General features: G+C 34.5%; 1 protein-coding gene across 1 annotated transcript in view; it reads left to right on the forward strand.

The window, feature by feature from the left end:
* The window catches only part of TBK1 (TANK-binding kinase 1), a 42,796-nt gene extending 32,891 nt beyond the window's left edge, over positions 1-9,905 (forward strand). Inside the window, exons 13-20 of the mRNA XM_012661549.1 lie at positions 3,849-3,970; positions 4,053-4,129; positions 4,713-4,752; positions 5,643-5,744; positions 5,863-5,959; positions 6,349-6,455; positions 6,679-6,750; positions 9,123-9,905. Of these exons, the coding sequence (XP_012517003.1) occupies positions 3,849-3,970; positions 4,053-4,129; positions 4,713-4,752; positions 5,643-5,744; positions 5,863-5,959; positions 6,349-6,455; positions 6,679-6,750; positions 9,123-9,174 (669 nt within the window). The 3' untranslated portion in view covers positions 9,175-9,905. The remainder of the gene's footprint in view (positions 1-3,848; positions 3,971-4,052; positions 4,130-4,712; positions 4,753-5,642; positions 5,745-5,862; positions 5,960-6,348; positions 6,456-6,678; positions 6,751-9,122) is intronic.
* Positions 9,906-11,122: the final 1,217 nt, after the last annotated feature.

Consider the following 11,122-nt stretch of genomic DNA (forward strand, 5'->3'; position numbering starts at 1 on the left):
CATTATTGTTTCCATTAGTTTTTTTAAGCCGGGAAAAGTACATTAAAGAGTTTTGTCACTAGACCGTTAACTATATAGGGGATAAAGTAATTTTTTTCAAAATTTCTCATTGTAAGTATTTTACTTTATATTTCAGTTTCCCTTCCTAAAGTACATCAACGTTATGATTTAGATGGGGATGCTAGCATGGCTAAGGTTAGTATTTAATTGAATTACTGTGTAAATATCTGAATTTAAATTATCCTATCAGTAGTGAAAGCAATAAATTACCTGTGTCTTTATATATGCCTATGTGACTTAGGAAATTATTCACTTAAATTGATACTCTTTCCAAGTTATTTTGTATTCTTATTTAATTTTTATCCTTTAACTCATTGTAAGAAAATTCTCCTATTGAGACAGTGCATGTTTAGATAATGTTAAAGATGAAATATTTATATCTATTCTTAGCTTTTGGAAATTAGTGGTTTATTATGTTTTTGATTAACCTGATAGAAATGTATAAGCTTGGAAAATTCTGTGTAAAAGTTTTTCTTACCTTGTACCACAATTAGCACCAAATATTGACATTTTTAATTTCTTCATTAGGCAGTAACAGGGGTTGTGTGTTATGCCTGTAGAATTGCCAGTACCTTGCTTCTATATCAGGAATTAACACGAAAGGGGATACGATGGTTGATGTAAGTAATCAAATTTTGAAAATTGACCTTCACATAGACCTCACTAAAAAACTGTTAATCACCCCGTCACTGTTATTTTACCTCTTCAGACTAGTTAGGGTCAGGGGCTTGGTTATCATAATACATTTGTTTCACATTAGTGTACAAAACATTTAGCAGCTATTTTTTCATTTCAGTCCTACAGTAACCTTGTGAGACAGGACAAATAGCATCTGAATTTTAAAACTTAAACACCACACTGTATGATGTGATAGCAAATGAATTTCTTTTCAAGGACCTTGACCTGGTTTTCGTTTCACTGTCTTGGAAAGCTTTGGCTTGTTACAATCCACAATTTGTAGTTTCTAGGATTTTGAGTCCTCAGAACCTCCCTCTTTCCCAAATGAAGTACACACTTGCCTTTTTTTAATTGCATTATTGAGATGTAATTTACATAGTATGTAATTTGCCCATTTACGTGCATAATTCATTGGTTTTCAGTATATTTACAGAGTTGTGCAACCATCACTACTAATTTTAGAACATTTTCATCATCCCAAAACACTCCCCATTTCCCCTCCAAACCTCCCAGCTTTAGGCAACCACTAATATACTTTATGGATTTGTCTATTGCAGACATTTCATGTAAACAGAATCTCACCTTGACAAGCAATTTAAAAGCTAATTTTCTTTTACTGAATGACTTAATATAGTTATTCTAGATCAGAATATTGATCATCTGGTTAAGTATGCTCTTCCTGAAAGTGACCTTAAGGAATGTAAGATGGATATGATTTTTACCTCTTTTTACTTTTCATGATTTATAGATGTCATCTTTCTACTTGATAGAAGTGGAAAATAAAAGGATCTCTTTTGAGAATTATGCTTATAGTTTGACATCATTCAAAGCTTTTGAATTTGGTACACACATAGTAATGGCCTTGTGGCCAACAGATGCTGAAAACTGTATTTTCTGGGCTCACCTCACTGCCCTTGGGCTTTAATGCTTTGGGCAGTTTATGTATACCCATCTCATACCCATCGCTTCTTGCAAAAATGATGAAGAACCCCTTCATCATTCTTGTTATCTTTTTTTTTTTTTTTTTTTGAGACAGAGTCTCACTCTCTTGCCTGGGGCAAGCGCCGTGGTGTCATCCTAGCTCACAGCAACCTCAAACTCCTGGGCTCAAGCGATCCTTCTGCCTCAGCCTCCCGAGTAACTGGGACTACAGGCATGCGCCACCATGCCCGGCTAATTTTTTCTATATATTTTTAGTTGTCCGATTAATTTCTTTCTAATTTTTAGTAGAGACGGGGTCTCGCTCTTGCTCAGGCTGGTTTCGAACTCCTGAGCTCAAACAATCCGCCCGTCTCGGCCTCCCAAAGAGCTAGGATTACAGGGGTGAGCCACCGCGCCTGGCCGAGACTTAGATTTCTTATGAGAATCAAAGTATAGATGATTAAATGGCTTAAGGTCACAGAGTCTTATGCCATCAGGACTTCTAACTTCACATCAGTTGCTTTCACTAGATTATATTGTTTTTCCTTATAACTTGTTGAGTTGTGGCTTTTTTCCTAATGGAGACCTTAAATTTTTTTCCCCACTACAGAAATAAAATTTGTTAAGTAAAAAAGATACCACATAGGCTTACCACCGAAAAACAGTTCATGAAAAGTTTTGTCTATTGTCCTGCAGCAGTGCTTCTCAGAGTGGCCCCTGGATCGGCAGCATCACTTGGAAATTTTTTAGAAATGCAAATTTTGGGGCCCCACCTTGGACATGTTGAATCAGATACTCTGGTGATAGGGTCAAGCGAGGGGCCCTTTTTAACAAGCCCTCCAGGTGATTCTGATAACTGCTAAAGTTTAGACAACCACTATTTTCATTTTCTTTTATACATATTATTAAATGATTATTACTGTGCAAACATGTTATTTTTATTTTTTGTATAACATTATGGTATAGGCATTTCCTAGGATTCTTTTGGTAATACTTTTTTAATAAACATAATATTACAGCCAATGGATTTATTACAGTCTTACCTATTATTTCTCTGTTCTTGGTCCTTCAGGTTGTTATTTTTCACTCTTCTATGTAATGCTGTAAGAAGTGACTTTTTTCATAAACTATTTTCCGTATATTGGATGTATAATTTAACACATTCTAAACATTAATGTTAAAGAAGACATAAAGCATTAAAAACCAAGATATTTGTTTGACTATATAAAAATTTAAGATCTCTATTTGTTAAAAAAAAAATTGTTAGAAAGCAAATAAGTTGGGAAAATGTGATAAAGGGTTTTTAATAAAAATAGGTCAAATTGATAAATATAAAATATACAACAGATGAGTAAAGAACATTTAGAGATAATTTACAAATGAAAAAGTATATCTAATGAACTTGAAAAAATGCTCAAACTCAATAGTAATAGAAAATTGCTATGTTATATCATAAATGTTATAACAGCAAGATACCATTTTTGTCTTTCAAATTATCAAGGCTTAAAAAATCATAATGCCAGTGTAGACAAGAGTGTGGTTAAAAAGGGCACCCTTGTTTGTTGTAAGTGGCAGTTGATGCCGCCACTACCAACTTTTTTCTGAAAAGCAATAGTGTGTATCAGGGCCTCTTAAATATTTGGACATATTTATCCTTTAAGTCTAACCTTCATCCTTTCTTCTTCATGAGTTGTACAAATACTGTACTCAGTTCTGTGGTAGATAAGTTTACTAAGCTTAAAATGAACATGATCTTCAGTGAGGTTTCTTTTCATTTTCTGTTTTTTGAGAGGGGTAACCTTTGGCCTCTAAACAAGGAAAGCACAAATCTGACATATCTATACTTTATAGTTGGCACTATGCTAATGGTTCTCCTAATCATTTTTTTACAGATAAGGAAACAGAAGATTAAAAGTATTTTACATGTTTTTTTTAAAGGGTATTTATTATATGAAATATTTTATAAAATATATTAAGGCTAATTAGTCTCATGTTTTCTTATCATGCCGTACTCTTGGTGGAAATCAACCTAAGAAACTGTCCTGTACTTAAAGATGGAAATAATTACTCTGCCTTTGAATTGAAGTAATCTACAAAAGAAATGTGATCCAGACTTTAGACTCCATTGGCTTGGTGATGATTATTTCTGACTTGGGCAATCTGGATCTGAACCTGTTGGTTTTATTTAGCTTTCCAGTTCTCAGGGAACAATAGAAACCAATCTTCAGGATATCAACAGCAGATTGTCGCCAGGTGGATTGCTGGCAGACACGTGGGCACATCAGGAAGGCACTCATCCAAAAGATCGAAAGTAGGTTATAATTTTATTATTATTAAATGTCCTTTTTCATATCAATTCAGTTAATTTATTTGGATTTTTCTTCCTTAAATAGTGTAGAAAAGCTACAGGTCCTGTTAAATTGCATCACAGAGATTTACTATCAGTTCAAAAAAGACAAAGGAGAACGTAGTAAGTAAAATTTGCTACTTGTTAATCTAATAAGTCACCCTTAGTGGTCAGTTGTAATGCAGTTAAATTAATTTGGTATATTTATAAAGGTGACTACTTAAGCTGTTTGTTTCAGAGATGTGATTCTGTTAGGAAAGAGGTTAAATGTACTAAAAATTATTCTTAAAACCAAACTTTTGAATATTTTAAATTAGGGTCATAACTTCCAAAACCTGTCACCAGGCAGGTAACAGAAAGGAGTGAGACTGGCTAGTGGGGACTGAGGAGAACTGGAGAGTAGAGACCCCATCTAGAGGGGAGAGCCCCTACTCAGATTCACTTTTCTTCCCATTTCTCAAGAAAAGCTAGAAATACAGATTTTGTTAGATATGTCCTGATTTTTAACTGTTGGGGAGCTCATTTTTTTTTAATGTTAACACTGTACAGACCAAATAAAAGCATCTGTGGGCCCTAAGTAGCCCATGGGCCACAAGTCTGTTACATCTGCTTCAAACTCTTGGCCTTTTTGAAGCAGTAATCTCAGAGATTGTGCATGATGTTATGATTCTACGTTAACAAAAGTAATATATTTTCTTATTTCTAGGACTAGCTTATAATGAAGAACAAATCCACAAATTTGATAAGTAAGTGTCTAGATGATGTTTAATAATTGGTTATTTTTGGTGCTATTTTGGTTATCTTTAATATGATTCTTCTTAAATTTGAAATTAATGACAATAAAATTACATTTTAATTTTGACTTTATAGGATTGTTACTATGTGTACACATTTTTTGAGGTTCACTCACCTGGTTCCTGATTGGGAGGTTACCAAGATGGGAGAACAAGGGGGGAGAAAGATCACCACTCCCCTTAGCTGTCTTCTGCCTCATTGTGCTCCAGCTGCAGGACAGATAAAAGAGAACGTAGGCGAGGACATACTTAACTACCTTCTTAACTTTAACCTCATTCACTTGATATTTTTTTTTTTTTTTTTTTGAGACAGAGTCTCACTGTGTTGCCCGGGCTAGAGTGCCGTGGCGTCATCCTGGCTCACAGCAACCTCAAACTCCTGGGCTCAAGCGATCCTCTTGCCTCAGCCTCCCGAGTAGCTGGGACTACAGGCATGCGTCACCATGCCCGGCTAATTTTTTCTATATATTTTTAGTTGTCCGATTCATTTCTTTCTATTTTTAGTAGAGACGGGGTCTCGCTCTTGCTCAGGCTGGTTTCGAACTCCTGAGCTCAAACAATCCGCCCGCCTCGGCCTCCCAGAGAGCTAGGATTACAGGCGTGAGCCACCGCGCCCGGCCCACTTGATATTTTTTTTTAACATTCACCGTTTTGAACCTTCTCTTTCTCCTCTTGCTGGTGTAATATCTACCTCAGAAACTTTTGCTTTCTATTGTAAATATTCTGAAGCCACAGCAATAATTATAGGAAACAGATAAATTTTAGTATTTGAAAATTTTTAAATATTAGAAGTAGAAACAGTATAGTTGATTTATGCTTCTTTGATTATTTCTAAATTACAGGCAAAAACTATATTACCATGCAACAAAAGCTATGACCCACTTTACAGATGAATGTGTTAAAAAGTACGAAGCATTTTTGGATAAGTCAGAAGAATGGATGAGGTAAGTAAACTTGTTTTCAAGTGATTTGTGGTTGACTGCACAATATAATGTATATTGCGTGTTTTAAGTAAGAATATTTCACTAAGCTGCTTATTAATCAATTCTTTTTGGATTTCAGAAAGATGCTTCATCTTAGGAAACAGTTACTATCTCTAACTAATCAGTGTTTTGATATTGAAGAAGAAGTATCAAAGTATCAAGACTATACCAATGAGGTACAGCTATCAAAAGTATCTAGAAAAAAATGGCTTTTTTCCATTAGGAAAAACTAAAATTCTTCTCACTTTATATCTGATAATGATTGAGAAGAGATAAATAAGACATATAATGTGCCTATATTCAGTTCTACTCACCCATTTTTGAATACGGATTTTCAGCCAAATTTTAAGAAGTTAGATGTTTTATAAGTGAAAACATCTGATAAACCATTCTTTTATCATCTATAAGAAAAGTTTCTAAAAAGGGTATTGATTTAAGTATTGTATCATTTTAGACAAATAGAAATTTAAAGCAATAAAAGACACATTAAAAGCTGTAACACTTGATCTAAGATCTGTAGTCAGTAATTTTGTTCTGTGATTAATGCAGTTTTTCAATGTTTTAGTTACAAGAAACTCTGCCTCAGAAAATGTTTGCAGCTTCCAGTGGAATCAAACATACCATGACCCCAATTTATCCAAGTTCTAACACATTAGTGGAAATGACTCTTGGGTAAGAATCTTATCATTTGGTAACTATAATATTTCCATTTGCTTTTATTTCAGTTTGTGATCTTGCTCTTATATTTTGAAATTTTTGATGTTTGTTGTGAATACAATGTTTTGATAATATTAATGACTAGTTACATTTAGAAAACTAAAACATAATACATAATTCTAAAACATTTGCATACTTTTTTTGAGCAAAAGTGCTTATCTTTATTTTGTATATATAGTATGAAGAAATTAAAGGAGGAGATGCAAGGGGTGGTTAAAGAACTTGCTGAAAATAATCATATTTTAGAAAGGTGAGTAATGCAAAAATTATCCTGTATTGCAATTTTCTATGCCAGTGAGTACAGATACATTTATGCTTATACCAGTAGAGTAAGCAGTAGGAAAGGGACATAAAATCAGAACACTTATGTTTTTTCCTGTCAGCATGACTGTGAATTCATGATGCCTTTTAAGGGTTGATTGCATTTTATAGAAGCACTGGTTGTTAATAGAATTATTTGCTTATTTGAACCAGTGTGTAAAAACCAAGATCTTTTCATGATGTTTTTTATAACATTTGTTCACTGGAATCATAATTTTCAATTTGGGGAATCAGAGTTGCTTGTAAGGTACCAGCACCTTGGTGCTGAGTAGCCTACGGAGGAGCCCTCTGCAGACTCTTCGCAGGTGACTGCCATAGGTAGATGTGGTGTCTGCTTATTGCCTACAGAATCCTAACAGATAAGGCCAAAAGAGAGTTGAAAATGTACAGAGCCAAAAAAGTCCATTTGGGGTGCCTGTTTTCCTTATTCTGACTCCTCAGAGAAGTTAAATCATATTTGGCTCTGTAACAGAGCCCTTTCTTTTTTAAGCCCTTAGGTGTTCCTCTACAGGTTCTTTAACCCTTGCAATGCTAATAAAAATATCTCACATTTATTTTCACACTGCATAATCTCACTTACCCTGCATTACAGCCTTGTAGAGTATCACAGCAGGTAGTCTATCCGTGTTCTACAGGTATTAAATTCATACCCCAAGAAGATGAACTGGAGCTAGAATGCAGCGTCCTGGCCTTCCCTGTTTGTTGGGAATTTAAGTTTCTGATTTTTCACAATTACAAACCATGCTTCAGTGAACATCCTTGTGTATATATCTTCATGTACTTGTGTAAGAATTTTTGAGGGATCAATTTCTAGATGTGGAATTTCTGGGTTAAGAGGTATGCACATTTAAATTTTGGTGGTTATTACTAATTTGTTCTTTAAAAGGGTTCTATGTTATAGTCCTAAACAGACAAAACCTATGCCTTTGAAAACACTGAATGTTACCAGTCTTTTAAATGTTTGCAAATTTGTTTAGTAAAAACAGATGTCTTGTTTTAATTTATATTTCTTTGATTAATAGTGATGTCAGACATCTTTTTATGTGTTTATTCAATTTTTATTTTTTCTGGAAATTGCCTCTTGGTTTTTTTTTTATCTGTTTTGTTCATTTATAGAAACTACATAGTACTTCCCTAACTTTTTATAGTATGCCGTTTACAGTTTCTTCACAACTTTAGCTAAATCCTAAATTTATTCTGTAAGGCTAAGATCAGCAAGTATAAGAGACTGTTAAGATATGCTTTAACAGACTTTTACATTGAATCACTTATGCCTTGGGGAATAAAATCCCCACTTCCTAAAACACATCCAGTAAGTCAGTTCCTCCGATGTTTTATTTGCAGGTTTATTTGACAATATATGAGTAATATAACATGACATAATCTTAATTTAAATGATAAGTGACTACATAAGGATTTGTGACAGAACTAGTGATGGAAGCTAAGTCTTATGCGGAGTATTATGTCTCCATGGAGACACATGGAGTCACTATGTCTCCATGTGGATATCCCACAATCCCTTCAGATTTTTTTTGTGTTTAAAATCATCCATCCCAACTCAGTTTTGCCTCTAATTTCCTCATCCTGTTCAGTGAAACCACCTTTCTCCTACTTCCTTAAATGTAAATTATTTTAGACGCTTATTCTTTACTCCCTCTCAACTTCCTTCAAAATGCTCCCATATTCCCCTCATCACCCTCACTCAGATCTCCTCTCCCCTTCGCATGTGAGCTGTGGGGAATAACCTAACTAACCTATTTTTTCCTTAACCCCACACTTTTCCCATCTGCCATGGGTGTTATAGCCAAACCATCTTCCAAAATAATGATATAATCATGTTACTCCCTTGGCTTGAAAATTTTCTAAACTTTTCCTAAAAAGCAAAATCTAAATTCATATTTTCATTCAAAGAATATAATGGTCTGGTCTCAGCCTATTTACACAACTTTACTTCCCACTGCTCCCCCAAATTACATTCTGTTCTAGCAAGGTACCGTTCCTCACCAGTCCTTGAGCATGTCACACTTACTCCCAACCCCACATCTTGGCTTATAAATCTCCCCCCACCAGAAAGAAATTATTAGTTCTTACTGATACTTTCTCAATCACATCACTCCCTATTTTCTTCATATGTTTGTGATAATACCATGCTGTTTCAATAAGAAATAGAACAAATCACAGTCGCTTGAATTCTTTAAAAATAACTATATATTCCTCTGAAAAGCATTCTATTTTTTTTAAATGTTGGGGGGGGCAAATAAATGAATCTTCTGAGAGTACCTTTTTTCTTTCATGCTTTAGGTTTGGCTCTCTAACCATGGATGGTGGCCTTCGCAATGTTGACTGTCTTTAGCTCTCTAAGACGTTTGAGAAAAGTTTCAGTTTGCACAAGAAAATAATGCTGGGGCATTAAATGAATGGCTTTATAGGTGGGCTCTCATTTCTACAGTTCAGTATTTGATGTGGTCATGTAAATATGTACAATATTGTAAATACATTAAAAATATATAAATTTTTGGCTGCTGTGAAGATGTAATTTTACCTTTTAACATTTATAATTACGTGAGGAAATTTGACCTCAGTGAGCACGAGAAGAAAGCCATGACCGACTGAAATGTTGAGATCCTCTACTCTGAGTGAGGCCAAATAAGTCATTCTCTCTGCCTACTGGAAATGTTTTTAAGTGGAACCACAACTGGCATCCTTATGAATGAGAAAGACTGTGAGAACTGGCGCGTTTGTAAATGGAAGAGTGGAGAGGTGGCTACTGTGAGTGGGGAACAGAACCGAACCACTGTTTTACTAGAGTCACAATTTTTTTGAGAAGAATAAAGTGGCATTATTTCATTTTACAAGGTGCCCAGATCCCAGTTATCCTTGAGTCCATTTAATTTCAGATGAATTATTGAGCAAAATTTCTAAAGGTAATTCATTATTAAAAACTATTCATTTTTCCTTTGGCCATAAATGTATAATTGTCATGAAAGTTTTAGGGTCATTCAACTGTTTTAAGCTGTATATTTCTTTACTTTAATTCTGCTTAATATTTCATGGGAAAAAAATCAATAAATTTCTCAATTTTAACATAAAGAGTTTGTGTGTTTCTGTGTATACAGTTTGACAAGCAAAAGTTATCTTTTGAAAGAAACAGTATGGGTAGTAATGATAAATTATTCTCAGAATATTGGATATAGGGACAATTTTGTCTCTGCTAAGCCCATTAATTCCAAATTGAGAAGTTCTTTCATAAATTCATGCTATACACATTAAAAGGGAACATCTTTGAAAAATCTATCCCCAGTTGTAGACTAAGGATTGTACTCAGCAAGAAATTATTTCAGGCCGGGCGCGGTGGCTCATGCCTATAATCCTAGCTCTCTAGGAGGCCGAGGCGGGCGGATCGTTTGAGCTCAGGAGTTCAAGACCAGCCTGAGCAAGAGCGAGACCCGTCTCTACTAAAAAAATAGAAAGAAATTAATCGGACAACTAAAAATATATAGAAAAAAATTAGCCGGGCATGGTGGCGCATGCCTGTAGTCCCAGCTACTTGGGAGGCTGAGGCAGAAGGATTGCTTGAGCCCAGGAGTTTGAGGTTGCTGTGAGCTAGGCTGACGCCACGGCACTCACTCTAGCCTGGGCAAAAGAGTGAGGCTCTGTCTCAAAAAAAAAAAAAAAAAGAAATTATTTCATCCAACAGGATCTTTATTTGCTTTGTTTAGGTTTCTGGCTTATCAGACTATTGAAGGGTGATTACACACAACCTGCATGTCATAAAAAGCTATCATATCCTAAAGAGTAAATAAATTTGACTGCCATGAACATCAGAAACCAAATCATTTTAAGAACTGAAAATGGATTAGCATTTTATTTGAGATTATTGATACATCATTGTAGTGGGGAATTTTAAGTGTCATGTACACATTATAGAAATAAATGCAAGTGTGTATGCTTTTATGTATATAAATAGTTATCCATTGGGAGATACCTGTTTAGTCTGAGTGTGTGGGGCAAGGAGAATGTTTAATATTTCTTGATTTTAATTTTCTATTTGACCATCTAACATGAGTATCTTTAATTTTATAGTTGAAATGTTTATATCTTTGAATATCAGGTAAAATTTTACTCAAGCTATGTGATTAGTTTGATACATTTGCTGATTTAGTTTTTATTTCAGCACCTCTAGTAAAGAACAATAAACGAACCCTTGTGTCTGTATTTGTATTGATAGGAATATACCTGTTCTACATTAGTATTTTTTAAGATTTACTAGGGGGTTTTGGTTGTTTGGTTTTTGGTTTTTT

This window comes from Propithecus coquereli, unplaced genomic scaffold (genome assembly GCF_000956105.1).
Source record: "Propithecus coquereli isolate 6110/MARCELLA unplaced genomic scaffold, Pcoq_1.0 Scaffold72, whole genome shotgun sequence".
NCBI classification, from domain to species: Eukaryota; Metazoa; Chordata; class Mammalia; order Primates; family Indriidae; genus Propithecus; species Propithecus coquereli.